This window comes from Anopheles aquasalis, chromosome 3, assembly GCF_943734665.1.
Source record: "Anopheles aquasalis chromosome 3, idAnoAquaMG_Q_19, whole genome shotgun sequence".
Lineage (NCBI taxonomy): Eukaryota > Metazoa > Arthropoda > Insecta > Diptera > Culicidae > Anopheles > Anopheles aquasalis.
Window position 1 is genome coordinate 19,763,957 of NC_064878.1, and position 22,639 is coordinate 19,786,595.

The 22,639-nt window shown below is 47.7% G+C and overlaps 3 protein-coding genes across 11 annotated transcripts in view; 1 reads left to right on the top strand and 2 right to left on the bottom strand.

Moving 5' to 3' along the window:
* The window catches only part of LOC126577668 (dystonin), a 155,398-nt gene extending 138,123 nt beyond the window's left edge, over positions 1-17,275 (bottom strand). For 6 of the 7 annotated variants that reach the window (XM_050239475.1, XM_050239477.1, XM_050239472.1 and 3 more), the window contains exons 1-2: positions 17,224-17,275; positions 8,676-9,111 (exon numbers count right to left, since the gene is read on the bottom strand). In XM_050239475.1, the coding sequence (XP_050095432.1) occupies positions 8,676-8,811 (136 nt within the window). In that variant the 5' untranslated portion in view covers positions 8,812-9,111; positions 17,224-17,275. Of the gene's footprint in view, positions 1-8,675; positions 9,112-17,093; positions 17,117-17,223 lie in introns of those variants that run through there. The other variant, XM_050239466.1, reaches the window with a different exon arrangement.
* Positions 17,276-19,513: 2,238 nt separating this feature from the next.
* Positions 19,514-21,926, top strand: LOC126577686 (protein Cep89 homolog). Of its 2 annotated transcripts, XM_050239511.1 has the most exons (5): positions 19,514-19,695; positions 19,891-20,995; positions 21,073-21,202; positions 21,257-21,424; positions 21,493-21,926. In XM_050239511.1, the coding sequence occupies exons 2-5, from the start codon at positions 19,933-19,935 to the stop codon at positions 21,806-21,808; spliced, it is 1,677 nt and encodes a 558-aa protein (XP_050095468.1). In that variant the 5' UTR covers positions 19,514-19,695; positions 19,891-19,932; the 3' UTR covers positions 21,809-21,926. The 2 variants fall into 2 exon arrangements, with proteins under 2 accessions (XP_050095468.1, XP_050095467.1); XM_050239510.1 differs by having other exon boundaries at positions 21,073-21,424.
* Positions 21,927-22,070: 144 nt separating this feature from the next.
* Positions 22,071-22,639, bottom strand: part of LOC126577672 (ataxin-2 homolog) — a 6,509-nt gene continuing 5,940 nt past the window's right edge. For both annotated transcript variants that reach the window (XM_050239485.1, XM_050239486.1), the window contains exon 3: positions 22,071-22,639. This exon is cut by the window's right edge and continues 423 nt beyond it. The gene's annotated coding sequence lies outside the window, so the exon portion shown is untranslated.

Sequence of the window (22,639 nt, forward strand, 5' to 3'; positions counted from 1 at the left end):
AAACGAACTATTCCCTTTCACAGGGAAAGGAGAGTTCGTTGGAATTGTTTTGCACGAAGTGTCCGTCGCTTCGCTCGCTCGACTGAGCACCGTGTATCGTAGTAACGCGTAAAACGTAACGTAGATCCCACAGAACAGATCAGATAAACTCAGCTTCGTTAGCTTCGAACCGCAATGCTGGAGAGAATTGGAGTTGGCACAAACTTTACGCACCTTGACCCAGCCCCCGACTCTCGCAAGCTCCCACCCTTGTCACTAATGATTAGCCACTTCGAATGCCCCCCCCCCCATCCCCGTGAGATGAAGGAAAGGAAAACACCTTGCTACGCACCACCCATTTAACGAAGCTCCTCCATTGCCATTTCCACACCGCCGGCCGGCGATTGTTTCGATCGCAAAATATCAAAAACGGAAATTTCACACCAATTTCCAGCGCACCGCCCATTGCCCTACAATTGAACGGGGTGCCGCCGTTTTCCTTCGTTTCCATGGCACCCCCGGGTGTGGGCGCATTCCGCCGTCAGGTGATCACGAGCCGACGAGAGAAGTCGACAATCGGCGAGTCGAGTCGCCGGCTAGCAACTTGGGAAAAATGCGAATGAGCCGCTTCCCTTTCAAGGGGGTTGGTGGTACAGGGCCGTCATTTACGCGGTCACCACAAAGCTCACGCCATGATATGGCGCTCGGTGTTTGTGATGCAGGTTTGGAAAATGGGCGAATGACTTTCGGGCTCCGGATGTCTCGAAGGTTGCGAACATCGCATTCCCTAAGGCCGCTGAAAAAAAAACACGCAAAAGTGACATTATTTGAATATCAAAATTCAATTAATGTCACTCTTACAAAACGGAATAAATCGATGATGATGAAAAGCACAGCACCAAGGCCAACGCGTCAGTGGAATTATTTATCGCAACCACGGATTTACAAAGGGGCACAAACTTACATAATATCCAACTCAGTCAAGTCAAAGAGATAAGCAAAGGCGCTGCACCGCGGCCATGCGAATGCACAGACCGACTAGAAAAAAAAAATACAAATAAAAACCAACTTCTCACGAGCAACGCGACTAAGTCGCGATATCTGTCATGCACCTTTGCGTTGGATTATATTAATCTTTGCCACGATCTGAAACCTTCAACCTTGGACCACGGTGTTCGGGCCGTTCCTCAGCCATATCAGCCAAGCTGTAAAGCTTCTCGTATTAAAAACATGGCGATAAGTACCTGCTCGCTTCGCCAAACAGTAGCGGGAAGAATTGTAAACCACCGAAAAGGTACCATGAAATAATGGTTGCATAAATAGTGTTATTCGTGTACAAATTATCATGAGTCCGGAGGCTTACGAGTTACCTCGGATATGAATATTTCATTAGATTACACCTGATGGATTATACGCACCACACTTCACGTCTGCTGCGGAATTAGCTAATACAACCTGGCATATGGGCATATCATACCAAGCTTTGCTTAACATTAATTCTCTGACTTGACTTGAGACTGATCTTAAGTTAGATGGAGTTGTTGAAGTGAAAATCTTGGGGATAGAACTCAAGATCAGCATCTGAGGATCATTCTTTATTGCCCCATTGTAGTCCACGTAAAGATCGAATCCCTATAAAGCTCCTCTAGTATCGCAAACCCATGGATCGAATTCTGTGCAAATTATGCCCCAATTTCACGGCCAGTCGAGAATGGAATGGCCTGGCCGTATGCCTAATCTCGAGACTCATTTTTCCCTTTTATATCGTCTATTTCGTTTCCAAATCCATCTGTTTGGAACATCTAAACTACCTCTACTCCGGGGAAGAAGCGGACAGAACTAGAGCCGGAAAAGACTAGCCAGAGTGAAATGAATAAAGATCCAAGAAAAGTTGGAGGGACACCTCCTCCCTCATCCCTCCACCAACAAAGTGACCCTGAAAACCCCAAGTCACATTCGTCCGATAGAGCCGCGGTACGATGCGCGCGTCTTTCGATGCAAATAGCCAGCCCTGGGGCGGAAAGAAGAAGGGAATAAAATAATTTATGCTCCCTGGCAACGCGCGGCCACCACACGCCCAGAACCCATAATTTTGGAGCCGGCGCATATAATCTAGATGCGAGTGGAATAGAGCGAGCGGGTACCGTTCCAACTGGTGGCGCGCGCGATTCAGGTTGTTCAACCGGGAGTGACTTTTAAAAAAAAAGCCCATACACGGAGTGAGCCCTAAAGAAGGAAAAGACAGACGATCCAATGTGTCGGGCAAGCCACAGACACTGTCATTCGAGCAGTTTGAACAACATTATTACTTCCTGAAGTCACTTCCTTGGCCATTCTTCATAAGCTGGAATAGCCGGGGGGGAAGATTCCTTCTTCAATCTAGAGACCAAAACCGAAGAGCACATCAACTTATCCCATAAAGCATACAAAACATGTTGAACCAGCAAACGACCAGAACTTCTGATCATTTCAATGTTTTATAACCGAGTTTCTGAGTCGGCGTCGGCAAATTTGCAAATGTCGGTCCCGCGAGCGATCTGCAATCTGGCGCACAAGCCTTACGCGCTAAAGGGAGGGGGGCCGCCTCTTGCTTCTCCACGTTCGGGCATCAATCGCGTCGCTAGCTGTTCAGCAGACCAGAAGGCTGGAACGCCCAACGTCCGGAACCCCGTTAGCTTGCGCGCTTCGCTTCTACAACAAGCCACCACATCCCATCCTCTGCCCTTGCTTTGCTTTGCTGGCTCTGCTCTGTCAGCCTCATAGAGCATATCTCGTACGCTCGATCTAGCGAGGCACCTCAATCTTCCTACACACGATGATCGCACGATGAAGCAGAGCAGAGAGGATCATACCCCAGTCGTAGTGGTGGTTTATCATACTCTGCTGCTCGCTGGAAAGGAAGAGAAAGATGAGTAGAGGAGCAGGAGGGAACGAGTAGAGTAATTGGTTCAACGTTCTCCGCGAGACTCCGTTGAGATACTGAGTTTCACTTTGGGAGGAGCATAAAGCCCCCAATGCGACAATGCGACGACCGGAAGGCGGTTGGGCTCGAGAGGTGCTGTGCGACGTTCTGGGAGCGAAGCGGCAACATAACGGCAACCTTCTAATGATCGTCACGAAGACTCATCATGCCGTTCGCCGTTGGCTCATCCCCATTTCCCCAATCTGTGATCAGCATTCATCCTCTCTCTCGATGATGACACAAAGACGCCCCGAGAATAGAGAAAACGGCCGCCTTGGAGGAACAGTGGAACAGCCCTTCTACGACTAATGGGAGAAAGATCAGGGCCATCGCAGGCAGGGAAGGAGTGATGCTTTCGCTGCTCGCTGCTGCTGCTGCTGCTGGGAGAGCGGTCCAATAACCACGGTAATCAAATGATACTTTGGCCCATAAAATCAATGAATTGGATGATTATTGTTAGCCCGGTGGAGCATTAAAAAGCAATCAAACTGCGGCCCGCACCAGCAGCAGCAGCAGCATCCACCGTCAAGGGAGCTCCACGAGAGCTGCGCGCGCCACCTGTTCCTATGCGCGATCGTGATCGTAGTGGTGGTGGGTGTGCAGCAGCAGCAGTCGAAGGCCCTTGCACTGCACATTCGCCCCCGTCTGACGCTAAACCGATGATTATCTATTAATTCATCCGGCGCGCAAACTTAATAACGATGGAACGCTGGAAAGTCAGTAAGGTTTCGTTCGTGCAAACCTCATCGAACCCTTGCTCCAGTTACTCTCTACTAGGGTACACATTTTACGATCAGGCTTAGCGACTTGGTTTGCGCGTCGAGTAAAAGGATTAATTATTTATTAAACAAAAAAAAAACAGGTGAGCCTAAGTATGATAATCCGATTGCTCTAGTCTCCCCCTTCACTGCTTCTCACCGGGATGGAACTGATGTGTTTCCCAAAAAAAAAAATGGGAAAAGAAATGTACAATAAACATTCCGACCAGATAGCTGATCAGCTCATAGAGCACACCACAGAGCAGCTACAGGCTAGTCAATGAACTGTATGTTACCATACTGCTGCTGCTGCCCATGCCCAGCCCAAGAAGATGCGAATGGACGGATGGAGGAATCTTAAAAATAGCTAATCTTCCTCTCGAGCGAACCAGAGCTTTACTCATCCGTTACACAACAACGGACGGCGTGGTACCGCGCGCCCGCGGCGTTCGATCGTTGTTTACATTGGAGCGCAGAGCGCAGAGCGCTGCGCTACGTCCGATTTCACGGTCGTGGGGTTCACCACGTCGTCGCCGCCATCACCGTGTGGGGAACGGCGGTACGCGGTCGTGCGTTCGATCGGTTGTTGGATTGGATTTGGAGTGGTGGGCATTTGTGTGTCTAGTTCAAGTTCAGCCTCAGATCGACGCCGCGGAGGTCGCGTAGAAATGCCGTCTGCACACAAAAAAAAAAAACTGCGCCTGCACAGTTCGATTGGACACACAATTTGTTTGCGGCAAGGTGAAGGACACACACAGATAGATCATGATCGATGAATCGCATGCGATACAGATGTCACACACGCCGCTACTCGTCTAAGTTTAAATGGAATATTATGACACACGTCGTGACAGCCACCACTGCGTGCCACTGAATGACATTAGCATAATTTTTTCTCAACTCATGCTCAACGATTCTCAGAGAAGCCTAAATGATTCAGAGCCCGATGACAAATGATGTTGACAAGGAATACAGAAATGATAGAGGCATCGCGCGCACTCTGGTAATGCGGTTTGGGCGGTGATAACAGAAGCGTGTTGAGTGTAGGCACGCGATGAAACAGTTGATAATTGAATGCGCACGCCATAAACTGAAGTAGTCATGCTCCGAATATTTCTCTTCGAATAATACTTTCGTATTTTTGGAAAATTTGGTTCGTTGTAAAATTTCCGTTGTAAATTGTAAAAAATCGTCAAACTCTAGTGCAAATTCATTGTTTGAAGGAATTCATTTTTAGAATACATTTTATGAATAACATATAAACTCCAGAGAGTTGTTTACTCAGCACAATTTCCATGATTCTTTCATAACAAGTGCGTTCAACGAAGCCAATGTAAGTAAAATATTATTTAAATATTTAATAGAGCCTCCAAAAAACTGTATGCCATATGTGTTACTCAATCTCCCTGTTAGGACAAATGGTAATATTTAATCTAAATTTTGCTACAGCGCTCTCCTACACAATGGACCGTTAACCATTTCAGGCCAAATTACTCCAACGACTTAACATTTTTCAAAGGCCTTCCCTGCCGCCGTGTGGAATACGATCAACCCATGTTTGGCTTTGCCAGCTAATCGATAATAGCTATTTAATAGTCAAGCAAGCATGGCGGCAATCTTCGCCACCAAAGATACTAATGGAAGAATTATTTAAAAATCCGCTTCCAAAAATGAAGATCATTCCTTAGACCCGAGTTTCATTAAAGAATCAAACGATCGCAGCATATCCAAATTAATAAAATCCAGCCATCAGCTTGATACCTGCGCCTGGTCCTCCTCCACGCGCTTGTTAATGAATTCGACAACCATTTTGGACGAGCAAATGTGACCATCATAAAGCTGCCCAGGTGATCGACATTCTGTATTTTTTTTTTCAAAATTAATTGAAGCTTTTAGCTGTCATGAATAACATATTCCATTGTCGAATGTTGTGCCGGTTTTGAAGAGCATTTACTTTCAATTCATTAAGCTTTCCACCGCAGACAGGCTGACTGGCTCCTTTCAGTTTCGCCTCTGTTTGTTTTTACTTCCCGTTTCTGCCCCATTGCCCAAATTGGGAGTAGGATGTGGTCGGTCCGGACTGTTTGGCAAAAAAAAAACAAAACTAAATACGATATAAATCATTGAAACATAAATTAAAAAGAAAAAAAAAGCTTCACAAAACAGTTTTCAACCCACCGGAGTAGGCACTAAAAATGAAAATCAAACCCAAACAGCCCCCCTTTTAACCGGAGACCGGTGTTTGTTTGGATCAAACGCGCGGCGTGGTAGCGCGCGAGAGGGTGCGCCACTTATGACTTCACTTTCGAAACCACCGGAGCTGACCCCGAAATAATGATAATAATAATAATAATAATAAAATGGGGGAAAAAATCCAAACATTATGCTGAGGCTGCCCAGAGAATGGTGAAACCGAAAGCAAGCATGCTGCAATCCGGAGTTAGAGACTAATTGAAATTACGCGAACGCGAAAATGCGCATTCGCGAATGTAAACACTGCAAAGATGATACAACTTAATACAACTCGAACAAATCAATTTGAAGCTAAAGTTAATTAAGCTTCCATTAAGGCTCATAATAACTCTCAAATCAAATACCCTGTTGGCAGATACCTCTTATCACATTATTACCAATAAACATGTCCACCAGAAGGACAATTAACTATAATGACAGATGCTCGAGGAAATTCGGGACAACCACTATCCATAACCTTCTATCATAAATGGAAGCCGTTATGGTTAAGGCGCCACCATAATCTTCTACTTCGCGCCAGGCACACACGGGAGTTCTCCCAGGTAAAACATGACAATTTCGACAGCATTTGGGCTCGCCATATCTAATCATTGTTCAAATAATGATTGCAGATACACGCACTCCCCGTTCCAGTATAGAACGCTCCTCTATCGATCGATGCTTGGTTGCGACATACGCAAGCAGCCAAAAAAACAAAATACATTTCTTGACGTTCTCCGTACATAAGAACTTGAAGGCAGAAAGTGCTCCAGTGGGGTACACATCCTATTCCCACCCAACAAACATCATGATGTCGATCGATCGAGCTAGCTGTGTACCAAATCATCATCTTTTTCCGAGAAAACCGAGGTTTGGCGGCCATCGACTATATTACAACATTCCTGGGACCTAATTGCCCTAGGCCTTGGTCCGGGGGAGTCCGGACACGTGACTGATAAGACGTCACGATACCCCTACCGTGAGCAACAAAAATGCGTTTACGAACCAATCGACACACTGGTAGTGAAAGGGGCTACTCGGTTTCTTCTACATTTAGGCGGAACTTCCGGTTGGGTCAACGAGCGGTATCGCCACTAACGGTACTAACGGTGACACCGCACCATTGCCGGAAAAGAATGGAGAATCCATTTCCATTTACGCCGTTTAGTAATGTGAAACGAATCTACAGCAAAAGAAAAAAATAATAAATCAAAATTGTCGCTTTACAGGTCGATATCAAGGACGCCAAACAATGTGTCTTTGAGTCTTGTGCAACAGTTGTTCTTATTAAGCATCGACAAATCGCGAAATATTCAAGTTGAATTGAATTTAGAATTTTGTTGAATTCTTCAAATGAATGTCAGTATTTATGTCCTGATAAATCGGAATGTTATCACGAACACGCCATCATTGAACCTGTTGTTCGTATTCATTTCTATTTAGTTTCAAACAAAGTGAAATCACTATGACAACAATCGAACTCAACTGAATGATCTAACAAGCTGCTACCTTAGAACGAAATATTCGCTCCAGACATTGCGACGAGGCAGGAGCAGACTCACACATTTCCGTATCGATTACCATTTACCATGAACTCAATTGAACGGCTTGATTGATCGTTGACTCGCGGCATGATCATTTATAGTGAAACTCTTCCAGCTACGCCCTTAAGACCATCGAGACTGACTCCGAACATGCGTGAAACTGTACATTTCGTGAGCCATCGGTGTAGTGTAGAGTTTCCTACCGACATCTGAATAGCTTTCCAACTGTGCATTTCCTAGTAAAGACACCATTTTCGTCCACCATCGGTAAATGGCACAATTGGAAAAAGATGTAGATCAAAAGCGATAACGGCGTTTGCTCCGGAACATCGGACCTCGAACCACACCCGCCCAAAAGGCACACCGGTGCGGGGAAATCGAAGACTACGTCGCCGATCCAAGATAATCAATCAAACTCGCATGATAACTGGGTTATTCGCTCGACCGACTGAAGGAAAATGCTCGATGACAAAGTGTAATTTAATTGACAGCTACCTCCTCCTGCCATGCTTCTAAAGCTTCTTCTACAAAGGACCGTGTTGTAGTTGAGCCGTTTCCTAATGACCGTAGCAATCAACTGTCAAACGATCGGGTTATCATCTAGTCTGTTCGGTGTATGCGTCCACCAAAAAAATGCACTTTTCGTGGCACGTGTCCGATTAGCGGAACGGGTGTACGATGCCGAAGCCAAACCGAGTACCTATCGATCGATCTACAGCGCCCGAATGTGTCATCGAGGATGATCGATTAGGTTCGAAGGCAACCATCGCCATCACCTTGGCCAAAAATAGGGCTTTCGAGCATGATGACGGATCGAGGCACCGTCACTGGCATACCGATACTCTGAAAAGGTGTCAAGTGGCAGGTGAGCTCGAGAATTCGATATACTACCGGTCCGCGGTCCAAAACAAATCGAACGAGGTCAGATGACAGCGTTAAGTGTCGCGCAGCACGGGCCGTGCAAACAGACGATGGTTATTGCCCTTAACCTTGACTTGAAATGGTGGTCGCTCTTTTGAAAGAAGCTCTAATTTATGCTGAAAGGTTCGTCAATAAACCTACTTAATGCGCAGTGGCCTGTACTGAAATTACGCTACTTCTTAAATGCCTAACACACATCATGGGGAGCATGACGTAATCAGATCTAACCAGTAATCCTATAGCTCAACAAGTAAAGATCGATTCCATGGCGTAACGTACCTGCTATTCTCAGTACGGCACGATCGGCTGGATCAAGCTGCAGGATGCTGAGCGGTTTATCCTTTGCCCACTCGGCCAAGCTTTCCCGATCGACGCTGAATCCGGAGACGCTCGGCTTACGTGGCGTTCGCTTCATGGTGCGAGCTGTTGTTGGCAGCTAGTGCACTGCCGATGGTTGCTATCTAGATGCAAGTTATCCTTAGCTGCGGACTTGTTAGCTCGTTGGTTTGATTGCGCGAAGCTGCTCACTCCGTAGTATACGATCACGATCGACCGACCGACCGACCGACCGACCGACCGATCGATTCGATTCTATCTTCTCAACTTCCTAACACTACTTTCGGCACTCGATTTTTCATCACTTTCACATCAGTTAGCACTTTCGTTTCGTTTCGTCGCACCGTCGGTTGTTGCTTCACGGGTACATTTTCTGTAACTGATGGAAAACCAAATTAATCACGACCGATCGATCGATCAAGCAGCTAACAAACATTCACGGCGTGGATATATGATGTTTACAAACATACACACTATACAGGGGCGGAATGGTTTTAGCCCATCGATCGGAGGCACTCGAGTGAAATGGATGGATTAACATTCCGCATCAGAAACTCCATTTTGCGGGTTTCATGATCGTCGTATTATTTAACACACATCACACGGCTTGCTCTTATCGTGCATCTCATACTGCTTCCCCAAAGGATCATCACGAACCGAAAAGCTTTTCCTATCAACCAACAATCCGCCCGCTCCGCTCATCGTGGTGATTGGTTTCGGCCGCAACGATCCGCGCACTCTTTGGCAATCGAACCAAAAAAAAAAACTCGTACACCTGTACGCCACGCTACATTACCCACTGAACCCGCATGAATCGGAGTGAATGTCACTGCCACTATGTGTATGATAACCATTCGGTTATGCTAGGATGGGCTGGTCTCAACAGGAGATCGTTACGCGACGCGAGGATATTTCGTAAGCGCCACACCGCCCGCCCGCCCGCCCACCAAGCATGATGATAACGAAAGCGACCGTCGACAACATGATGTGCCGTGGGGCCGCCGCACGAAGGCCACACAACCAACCACCACCGCCGCCGTGTGTCTCACGATCGCCAAAGGAATACATTTGACGAAGTGACTTTGATCATGCTTTGTGGTGCGCGCAAAGTGCGTAACTCCAGCCTACCGAAACCGACCCAGCCGGGGGCCTCTCGCTCTCGCGCTCCTCAATGTCCTGCGTTAATTTTTCCCACCCCTTCGTTTTTTCTTTCCTTTTCTACTACTATTTCGCACTAATTTTCCACCATTTTCCTTTCATGTGGCGTGTGTTTTTCGGTGTGGGGAATGGCGGTGGGTTGTATGTTTCATTCGGCACCATCGAAGCAGGACGAATCGGATCGAATTTAGCAGACTGACTGGCTGGCTGACTGGTCCCCGTCAAGGTGACCCCGCAACGCCATTTGGATTCACCACCAAATCGATTCAAGTTACGGCCATGCGCCCCCCCTTGGGCTGTGCGTACGCGTGAAATATGTAAGCACACGGAGCAGCACGGTCCGTTACTACTTGATGATATTCTCGGGTTCGGTTACACGAATTCATCAATCGATATTACGCCATGCGGCACGCTACCGCGTGGATCGCCACACGCCAAAAAGAACATCATCCGCAACACGGCACCGTAAGGTAGCGGGGAGGGGGCTTATGGTCGCGAACATGCCACTCGAACAGCGGTCAATGCATGCACACCGTCGCCACCGTCTGAGCGTGGTGCAATACACGCCACGGGCTCAGTGTTACTCCAGATTGCATCAACCACTCTACCGATGCCGCCACCACCGCATGTCGCTATGATTGCTGCACTTTCGGACGCCTACGGTCGGAGCAGTAGAAGCAGACAGCTCAGCTGTTTCGATGACCTCGACGCCTCGATGGATGGTGGTGGCCACAAACACACCCTCTACTAAAGGTCGCATATATCGCCAGTCGTCCTGCCGATGTGTGAGTGGTCAGTCAATGGGGGGTCCCTGGTGCATCATAAGGCGCTGGCACCGAGGTCGCGAGGCATCGTTCTTGAAGTAATGCCACTCGGCATGCGGCTACAGCGCGATAACGGCGACGATTAATGTAAGTTTCGCGCAAGGCACGCTCTTCCACTTTGCGGCTCGAATCAATCGCGGCTGGTTCGAAGTGTATCTGCAATGGAAAATGAAGAGGAAAATGAATTCAATTAGAAATGATGTATTCTGAGACAAACACGCAGTAACAGAGTTCAGGAAAGGTAAGGAGCTCTACTATTCTGGCAGCGCCGTGCGCTCGCTCGCTCTCTCGAGGCACTTGAACCGTCTGGAATTTATCGCAATTAAACCGCTGCCAAAGCCAAAGTGTCCAGTTCTCTGCCCTTGGCCACAGACACACTACTACTTCAGTCCCTTTTTTCCCGCAAACCTTTCACATCGTGGCGCGTGCAAATGGAAAACTCATTCCCCTTTGAATCAGGTCGAGTGTGCGCGTGCGAGTGCCTCTGGCCGGAAGCATTCCGGGATTCGGCCAGTCGAGCATTCCACTCAAAGAACACGTTGTTATAAGCTTTCCCACACCATCACCATTGAGGAGACAGACGACTACGATGATGATAATGATCATGACAACGACGACCACGAAGACGATGTGATCGACGTCTCGTTCTCTGCTGGCCATGTCGTGATCGTCGTGAGTTCACGGCTGTTGGTCTCGAGAAATGCTGTTCCAGCTGAGACGATGGTTCGACCCCAATTGTGATTGTTCGTCGTTGTTGTTAGGGAAATTTTGAAAAGAAAATGCTGGATCTACGGCGGAAAGGTTCTCAAGCATGGTGTATGGATAGCAACGTAAAGAGATCGCAAAAAAAAAGTGGAAAAGAAATTCAACCTGGCTTATGATTTGCATCATTTTGTGTGTATAGTACAAAAATAGAACAAACAATCATTTGATTTTACCATGCACGGCAACATCGTGACATATTTGTCAACATTGGAAAGGATTATTAGTAACTATTTGAATAAATGAAACGTTTCTGATAAACTTTCAAGCAATCTTTCTGTCTTAAAAAACAAAAACACACCTAGGAATCTTGAGCTTCAAAATAATTTGTTTTTAAGCTCTTAAGCATATTGAGCAAATCTGCAAAAAGCGATTTAAGAAATTCTGTAACAAGAAATGAATCCCGTGATGATCTGATAAAAAATCAGCCAGCAGAAGTGGCAGAAGACATTTAACACGTCCACGTTGAAAATACCTCCCTTCTGAATTATCCGATCAATAAGCTATCTCGCCATCATTTTTCCACCAGAATTGTCAGCATACTGCTAGTGAAGATGCAGGTGCAGTGCAATCATTTTGGAACACAGATTCGAAGCCAATGGTTACATGCTTCTTGGTGAGCTGAACAGCATCAAGAGAGATTGGGTTTGAACCCTTATTTATGAATCGTTTGACACATATTTTGAGAAACGCCAAATATAGGCTTAAATAAGGTCAGTAATACTTTGTATATTGTTAAGTTACAAGTATCACATCAACCATAAAACAGAAGACAGCAAAATGTGGTTTCAGGTTTGCAAAGAAAAGAAAACACATGACCACTTAATTTAATAAGTTTCCTCTACCTCATTTGCACCACCAACGTATACTTTTGCAAACAACAACATCATCATCATGCTGAAACAACATTGCGCCATCGCTCCCCGGTCAGAGACCACATCACCACCGGCAGAACAACGAAACCGTGGCCGGCCCATCGGAGAAGCCACCATATATTCCACTCCCAGTCGGTCTACTCCAGGTTTGCTAGCTGCCCTGGCTGCCTGGCTGAAAAAAACCGCGCCAACATCCCTCCGAAATGCTTAGCAACGGAATTCGCTCATTAACATTACGGTAAATCACGGCATCAGCATGCGGCGTGGCGAGGCGATGATCATCTCGTGCGCCTCTCTCTCTCTCTCTCTCTCGCTCGTCTCATGGCGTCCATGGAACAGAACCAGCCAGCACCAGGGCGAATTTTCGTGGATTTTCGTCAGCTGCCCGGCAGAAGCAAAATGCTTACTTTTCACTCCCGCGACCAATTATGGTAATTTTCTCTCCCTGTCAAACTATCGACCAAATGGTCTTCTATAATCCCATGTGGAGAATCTTCTAACCACACAGAAAGCTGGTATTCCATTAGTGCATCTTAACAAACAATAAAATAATGAACAGAGAGAGCGACGAATTACGGCCAGAAAGCGTCGCAAAGAACCGGGAAGCCAGCGTAGGACAGACAGGCTGGAAGGCACAACCGGGAGCAGCAACAGCAGCCGCAACTTTGGAATGGCCGGCCTATTTCTTGGCCAGTTGCCGGTTTGGCCGGCTGTACCGGAGCGAAATGCATCTCCGGCTGGACACAGCAGGCGAAGCATGCGGCGAAACAGGTTCAACGAACTTGTCGATTACCGCGCTCAACCTCTCCCTCCTTCCGCCGCTTGCGATCTTGTCTTCCGAGTCTTCCTATGGCCGAGACCGAGACCGTCGAGCATAGAATGTTTCGCGGGCGTATGGCTTCCATTCCAACCCGCCTTGGAACGTTAGGAGCCTTGTGGCCAGCTCTGTCTCTCTCTCTTTCTCTCTGTTGCTCTTTCACTCACTCTTTCCTTCACCTTTACTCTGCCTTTCACGGAGCGGAGATAGAGAGCGAGATTTTGCCGTGGCAGCTCAGCTTCGCTCCCGATCCGGTCCCGAACGTTCTAAATCGACGGTTTTCCACAGAATTTCCAGCAACAAGAAGCAGCCACGCAGACGACGATCGCGCCGTGTGTTTTGCGCTTCGATCGACGTCATCCTCCTGCTCTTCTTTCGCTGCTTCGTTCGTTTCGTTTCGTTTTCCCACATTTTTCCTCCACTGTTACCCGTGGCCTCCCCTCGATGGTCTTTGCGGATCAGTTTCCATCCACGATTCTCGAGCGAGCGCGCCCCCCTTTTTGCTTCTTTGTGGCGCGACAACGACAAAGACGACGATGTTACTCTGTGTCTCTTGGTAGCGCGCGCGTGATTGTTGCCATTTCCGTAAACATCTGACGCGATCTGTAGTGTTCTACAGTGCGGAAGGAATTGAATGTTATTATTGGAATTTTAGTATTTTTTCCTCAATTCGATACGATTTCACAAAAGGGGTTTCGATGGAATCATTATCTTGGATGGAGGTATAAAACACGGAACCCTGTTTCCAAACCAGCAGATTATCTGTAGTTCCAGAATGTGAGATCCAAAGAGCGATAGATTCTCACTAGGTTTTCCCATGTTATCCTTGTCATTTTAAATATCCTTTATGTCGTTTTTCCGCATTTCGAACTTAGAAGAGCTAAAAAAAAGTCCAAATTTATCCAGATATTATTTTCTGCCCCAATATTTGACATTCAGAGGCTCGAAGCAGCCGCTCCTAAGCATTCGACAGTGAAAGTAGATAAAAATGCTTGCCATAAATTTGGCCAAATACATCTACAGCACTGGACGTCGGGAAACAGCGATCACTTCTCACCTGCCACCCTAAATCGGTAGCACACTGTAAAAATTCATTGTGGCGCGTCGTCTCTAGCTCAGCTGTCCTCAACTCTTGGAGCTCTCACCTGGCAAGACGCAGTAGAAAACTCGCTAGGCTGGAGATGCGAGCAATCGAGACCGCGGGGTAGAGGCTGTCATTTTCCGTTACATATTTCCACGAGACAAAAAGGTGACGCCTCAGACACAGACAGACACGGGCCAAGCGACAGTCTCTTCCATCGTTTAGATGTGTCACGAAAGCATAAAACTGTCCCAACCGGAGCATGCATACCACACGCCGTTAAATCCGATAAATTTAATATCCCTTCCCCCGGGCTGCGCTGGCTGGCGACATTTTCTAACACCGTGAAGGTACCAGGCCAATGGCTGGAGTGAATGCAACCAGAAACCCGTCAAATGCAGTGCAACCCCGTTGTCGCAACTAGCACGCTTTGGGGGTCAGGGAGCGACAGATGGTCTCCAGTGAAGGCGACCGAATAACTTTAAGCATCTTGAACGAACGGAGAGTTTGTTTTTAATTGAAATTTGTGGTTCATAAAACCGAAAAGTGGAACAACTAACCCGGACAGTATGTTGCCAGTGAGGCAACGATGCACTAACAGTGTGCTAGAGGCCTTGTTGTCCTCACACCGTTATGTGATTTGTGGGGTGGCGGCCTCCAAACTGTTGCACAAAACGCTGGATCGATTCGATCCAAAACACAACAACACCACGGACTACGAGGAAAATGGGGAGAAAACAAATTTCCCATTCCTTAGCACCAAGAAACGATATGGAAGTTTATCGAATTTCCACCTCGTTTTTCCTCTCAGGACTCTTAAAAACCTTGTATCCTTGTATATGCTGCTTTGCACGTTTTACCACCGTCTCTCGAACGGCACACGGAGACTCCTTTCGTCGTTTCGATCGATTTTCCCTCCCAGAAATAGCCGATTTAACCTTCGCCGATGAGCCATCGCCGACGACGACCGGGAGGGGGGCTAGTAGCCAGCTCGCTGAAAAGCATGTCAACCGGAGTGCAACCACAGACAGAAGGACACCACGAAGGCATGGCGCGTCATCATGGGTGGCGATTAAACCTTTCCGCCGCAACCGATGACACATATCGACGGTCCATCTTGCGAGGCTTCTTGAAACATTCCAAGAGAGCCATTTATGCAACAAGGATTTGTCGGTTTACAGTGCCCCAAAGGGGTTGACAAACGTATTACCGTAGCCTTGGGGCAGTTGGGGACATTTTGTTTTGCACAGGAAGCAACTAAACGGTTACGCTTGAAAGCCACCAACCGAGTGTTGATAATGCCCCGCCGCCAGTACTTTGACGATTCTTCTTCTTTGACAACAGCTGATGATTCTTTTCCGCCGCCTGCTGTTCGCGGGAATGTGGTGGCATAAATGCGACAACAATGGCCTGTAATTTGCCACCAAGTATCATGCAAAAAATTGCAATGAAAAGCCCATTATCGTATCGAGTAGGTTGGAAATGCATTCGAAAATGGCGATGCACGTAATTTCGTTCGCAACAAACGATTAGGGTGACTCGATTATCACGAATTACGAAAAATAAAATCCGTCCCTGGTACGGCGTTGGAAGAGTAACCATTGGTCCTAGAATTGCACTTCACAATATTCCGATTTTTTTCTCAATAAAGTACTTAATTTCTGCACAAATTTTGATGTTATTCCCATTTTTTACAGCTGATCGCGTAATTTTTGGGGGAATTTGATATTATTCGTCGTTTCCTCAATAGATATATTCGAATTTTTGGCAAATATTCCCACTTTTCCCTTGTTGATGACGCATTTTTGCACGAATTTGTGGAAAATAACGCGAGTGTCTACAAACACTAAAACCACGGAATGACATCACCCAGGAGTAATGCTAAAAGAGCTTCAACATACACGCTATTTCTAAACTAACTAATTGAAACTTACCTAAAATAGAGTAACGCCCTGAGATGGAAGACGACGCCGGTTACGCTTCGTAGAGATAATTCCTTAAAACACGACAGCACCAACCAGCTAAACTCCGGGCTCCGGGGTTTCTTCACGTTTCATTTCTATTAACACCTTTGAAAAAAACTGGAGCTCGCGCACCACCAAACGGCCCCTGCTGATGGCGCAAGCCACCGGCCACCGTTCTCGGGCACTTTTTCGAAAAACCAAACCGAGCAACTTATCCTTCTGGGCCGGAGCCCCAGAACAACGCGCCACAAGCAGCAGCAGCTATGTTGCCACGCAAACACCACACCAAGGAACAACACCCCACCGGTGGGCCCCGTCCCCGAAAATGTTGCACAACACAATCCGTCGAAAAACACACTTTAGATTCTTGGCATTTCCGCCGCGCTGGGGTGGAAACAACCGAACCAACCAAGGGGAGGAAAAAGATACGGCAATAAACGCACCACGGAGCACCACCAACAGAATCGGAAGGCTTCCTTCTGCGTCGCCGGCACTTTGCTGTACACCGCACCGCACCTCACACTACGAATGATTCGGAAAAAAACGCACAAACGGACGACTATGGGTACTTCGTTTTCATAGCACGTTAGGTGAGGTTTTCGTCGACGAAACTTCGTTTGCACTGCTTGTACGATCTAGCCACCGCGTTTTGTCACTCTGTGCTGTGTCGTCTCGCTTATCTCACCGCCTACCGCGAGTCGTAGCTCCTTAGTGGGGGGTGTAATTAGAGGGAAGAATATCGGCAGCACCAGCAGCAGCAACTTCAGAGGCGGCTGAACCCTTCCATGAAATGAACGCGACTACTCGCGGAGATGCTCGCTCGTTGGCTCTCTCGAAGTCATGCGCCGATTCTTTTTCTCTTCTTTTTTTTCTGGGTCACCTTTCACAAACCCACCCTCACGCACGGTTTTGCACTAGGTGAGAGCGACAGAGCGCGCGAGAGGAGAGAGAGAGCGCGGTTGGTTCGATTGAAGAGAATGCCGGTTGCCGCTAGCCGCTCGTCATGGTACCTTCAGCTTCACTTCCGGACCCCCTTTATCTGGCGCCACGGCGATGGTATCTAAAAGTAATTGAAAGTTCATTTTTAGTTTTATAAGTTTTTTGATAAATAATCGTAGTGCTCGTTGCAACAATTATCCATTATAAAACGACGGACGGACGGAAATGAAATAATTCAATTAATGTCTGTAAAGTATCGAATCAACTGACGCCTCTTGAGATATCGAATCAAACGGATCGCAGCTCCGAAATCGATGAAAAAAACACTCATATTGTAGCTGCAGATAACTTTTTTCTTTCAAACGTATTCCCGGCCAGGATTTCCTTCAAAAGTTCCATCAAAGTAGCTCAACAACATCGCAACAACAGCTCGCGCTCTTCGTCGGAAGCGTTTTCTTGTCTTGTTTCGATCCAGCGGCAGCCGGAAAAGAGCCCGGTGGGGCAAGACAAAAGACGAGCCCAGCGCACATCAACAAGGAGGCCGCCGGGAACGATTTTGATGAATCATCCCTCTATGCTTCCTTTGGGTTGGCCTCTCTGGCGTCGCAACGACCTCCGGCCCGGTACGCTTTTACTCATTCATTCATACGCACCATTCTCCTGCTCGCTACGTGCCATCCCTGTCCGTCTTGCGCAATCGATCGGCGCCTGGCGAGCGGACGTTCGCTCTTATGCTGCAGCTCACCGCTCTCCCCTCTCACACGCATTAACCGATTCACGTGCTCCCGGGCTGGTGCGGAGAGCATAATTTCGACGCCGCATCGACGATGTGCAACGACCAAAACAATGAACCCTCACCAATACCAGAAACATCCTTTTTTACGGGCAGGCGGCCAAGCCAGGAGAGAAGAGGGAGGCTTATCAACACCCGTGGACCCCGCACCACATCACACCGCAATGACGTCCTCCGTGCACTTTGGTTCAATCGTAGTAAGCACTGCAACACTAGCCGGTTTCCTTCCTTCCCTTCCTTTGGCGTCAACGATCTGTGGCGTTTGTTACGAAAGGAAAAAAAACAGGGGAGGCAACAAACAACACCTCCCATGCCATGGCCCTCGTCTCGTTGGCTTCCTCGGACCGTCAGCACAAGCGATGATGTACTATTTTACCGTTGTTCTTCTCTTTCCGGTCTTTCTTCCACGCAAACTGCTCTCGTTTGGGGCTTCTGGGCGGAGGGCCACAAATCCACGAAACCTGCAGTTAACGGTATCGCGAAAGGTACTCCATCTGTCCGTTACCAGCAGCAGCATCAGCTCGAGCACACGCACAATTCTATACGCAAAGAATAATCGACGTGGACCTTCTTTTGCGTTCGAGAATCGGAGATCGGGATACCGTTTTGTCACAAATCCATGGCGTCACACTCGTCGCTGCCGGGCGGAAAACTCACTGGGGGATGCACAGAGAAAGGACAAATTATTGATTGTTTGGTAGAAATTGGTGGGAGGGATAATTACCCTCGAGGAAAGTTACAGCGCCCGCGATTGACACTCGCCACCCGCACCACGCCGCGTTTTCTTATCAATCCGGGATTGTCAATCGCTTATCAAACATTCTCATCGCACAAGAGTCGGGAGTTTAGAAAACTGAATACCGCTTCGAGGAAACTGATTTAATTCGAAGGATTCTTTTCTTGTGAATTAAAAATTATTTTCGAGAAATGATCCACTTTCTGGCAAAGTCGAACACTCCCTGTCGTGTGCCTCGTGAACCGTGAACTGCTACCCAGTGAGCATGGAGAAAAATTCTTCCTGTGAAATCGAGTCTCCATCGGGTGAAAATGGAGACACCAAGTGAGAAAAAATATATGACCGAATCCCGATGGAGACTACAGAGACCGGAACAAAAGAGAATCGTTTTTCTTTCAACTCGAACGTGACCTGTTGTCTCTTTATGGTGTTTTATCCTTTTCTTCCGCAAAAAGATCACAAAGAGAGGTCTTTGTGTAATTCCGCGGCATAATACATTTTCGCCCCTTCGATGCATTCTCCTTCCTCCGTGTTGCTTTGATCCAAATTGTTCGCTGGGTAGTAATTATTTTCTTTCCTATCACACTGGGCGTGTGATGCTTCGAAATGGAACAAATTGTAAACCCAAACCGATGAGTTTTTCCTTGTTTTTCTTTATTTCCACATCAATAATGAAGAATTAACAGATTTCTCTTGCCCAAAACCAATTTATTCAACTATTTCTTAAATAAAGTTTTGTGGAGAGTACAGAACGCATCCCGCATAAACGCAAATGTTCAAACTTAAAAAATCAATAATTTTTGGTGTTTGTTCCTGCGCGTTGCCCCGTACACGAGCGAAAGTTGTTCCCCCTTTTCGTTGCCGATTTTTGCGCCTTCGCTCAATGGATCGCCCACATCGGAGGATCGATTTGATTTGCTGTAGTTCATAATTCCTAGCTTGATCAGTGTTTTAGTGAATTAGTCCCAGTGGTGCGAATAAAATTTGGTTTCTCGAGTTCATAAAATGCGCTAGGTGAGGTGTATAGAGGGTGGTGAAGAGGTGGAGGGGGAGTCGTTTGTTTTGATTGTCTCTCGGTCACTCCCATGCGGAACCACGCTTCGCGCCATCTCGCCACCGCGCATGTGCGCACATTTTCAAATCCGGATGATGCCGTTACCGTTAATGAGTCTCTCGTTGAATATTACGATTATTTCTTCCCTTCTTTAGCTGCACCAGAAACGAAGCCCCTAAAATGACCACTAAAAGAGCATGCCCTTTCGATTGCCAAAGCGACGCAATGTAGAACCGGTGCTGCAAATTCTGACCCAACTGATCGACGATCAATCCGATATATCTTCCATTTCGGTGCAAATGGGTGGTTTATATCGCGTACCGGCCGACAGCCTGGAGCCCCAAGGCACGGCCAAGCAGAGCAGCAGCCGACTGCCAGTTCGGACACGCGTCCGTCGAAAATTTCGTGACCACGGGCTACCGATGACGCACGCTGGAACTGTTGTAAGTCGCAGCAAGAGTGTCGATGATCTCACGGCCGGTGTAGTGGCATCGGACGATGATGAACTGGACGGTAAACCGAATGGCACGGCGGCCGACAGGAGGCTTGATCAGCTGGAACGGACACTCCGCTCGAAGGAGCAACAGATCGGCAAGCTGGTCGAGAAACTGACTTCCGTCTTCGAATGCAACAACCAGTTCGCCATCGAGCACGAACGGCTGCAGAAGGACTACCAGCAGGTGGTGCAAAACCTGCGGACACTGGAAACGAGCCAGGCCAAGAGCTGCGAACGCTGTGCCGCTCACGATACCGCAACCGAGCAGCTAACGAAGGAGAATGCCGATCTGAGGAATGACTTGAAGATGATGAAAATCTTGGTGTACCGGTTGAACGTGCAGATCGAACGGTACCAGGATACGGTACGCGAAGGCCAGGGGAACATACCGAAGCTCGACTTCGTGGACAGTACCTATGGCGGTGTGAAGGACAATCTGAACTGGGGATCGGTGAACGCGCACACGCTTGGTCCGCTGCTGAACGCGTACGAAGAGATGATCGCCGAAAAGACGGATCTGGTGCAGCAGTACGAGACCGAGCTCGTTACCTTTACTGGCAGGTTGAAGCAGGTGCTGGAGGAGAATGAGTCACTGCAGCGCCAAATGGAGGAAGTGCGTGCGTCCCAGACGGGCTGGACGGACGAAAGGACGCGGCTGCAGGCGCAGGTCAGCGTGCTGCGGAGTAAGGCCGAGCTACAAGCCAAACGGGCCGATCTGGCGAAGGAGAAGCTGGTCGAGGTGCTGAAATGTTACGAACAGAAAGGTGAGCATTAGATGCATGGTGTGGGATTACAAAAGAACATTATTACTATACTTACCCTCTTCCCATTCATCTACCAGTACAAGCCCAGTGTCTGGACATTGAGCGACTTCAGGAAGCGTACACCCGCAGCAAAGGAGAGCTGACCACGCTAAGGAACCTGAACCAAAATCCGGAAATCGTAGCTGATAGCTTAAAGGAATGTCAAAAGTATGTAAACGACGAAGTAGGCGACAAACACAATCACTTAACGGCTTCTTGCAGACTTTTTGCAGAGCTCAAGCTACAGCACAATGCCGACCGCACCCGGATGACGGAAGAAACCGATACGATTCGGCGCGAGCTACAACAAAAGACAACCGAGCTAGACCAACTGCAGCAGGACTATCGACAGCAGCTGGGCATTTCCGAGCGCCAGAAAGAAATCAACGAGTGAGTCAATTGACTCCTACTACAGCCAACCGCTTCTTTCGCTCATCAAACCCACACTACTCTTCCAGGATTCTGATGGGGAAGAATGGAGCCCTCAAGCAAACGCTGGAACGCACGAGACAATCGAAAGAGATCCTTAAACAACGGCTCAAAACGATGATCAGCTGGGGCAAGGGATCGGAGCAACGGAAGGATCAGCTGCAGGATAGTTGGCGCACGATCCGTGCTCTTCAGGAGCAGCTGCAGCAGCGCGACGGTGAACTGCAGACCCTGCAGCAGCGGTACCAGCTCGAGGTCGAGCAACTACAGCGACGTCTTCGCCAGCGGGAGGAAACTCTGCGCAAGATATTGGCCGATAAGGCCCAGATCCACAGGCGCCTCTGATGATGGTGCTGTATGTCTAGTCCAATCGTTCGTTCTTCGTTTTCTCTCTGTATTCACCGTCCCTTTCTAGATCTGTTATCACTCTGCCCCGCCTTGCCTCACTGCCTATTAGGTAGAATAGAAAACGAAAATAAATGTAAATCTCGTAATCGTTAACATAATTATCAATGTCTTACCCATTTGTCGTTGATGGTAGGAATTCTGAAGGTTTGTTTCAAAGATTTTGCGTCGCTTCAAGACAATGTTCCTCACCTCAGAGCCGTATGCGGTGCTTTAGCTATTTCACTTTATTTCCAATTTTCTTTATGAGTTACTTTACACAATTCGTTCTGTTCGGTCCGCTCCACAGCTCTACGCAATCTTCGAAATCTAGGCAATATCTACTCCGCGGATGTGGCCTAATGTCTCACCCCTAGATAGCGTATCGATCGCAGCGTAAAGTAATACGGGGGCATGCTTGCTGAGCGCGCGGAGCCGTTCTGAAGGGCGTGCCCTGTCCTCCAAAATGAACACATTGCACCTTCGATAACACGGCATTCGAATATATAGATACATACATATATGTATATACATGCACATACGTATAGATAAAGAGAAATCACTAGCTAATTGTTCCAATTACATGCACTCATCAGTATTACAATAATGCCTCTCGTACGTACGTCACTCCCCCCCCCCCCCCCCCCCTGACTCGTGTGTCTCGTTTTAGGGTGTATGGTGACCACGGGATGCGCGCATAGGATCCATTTCGAGTCAAGTAAACCAGAAAGAAGAACACTGTACACACGATCGGACAACCTTCTAATCAAGCGCGCGTCCACAATGTGCAAC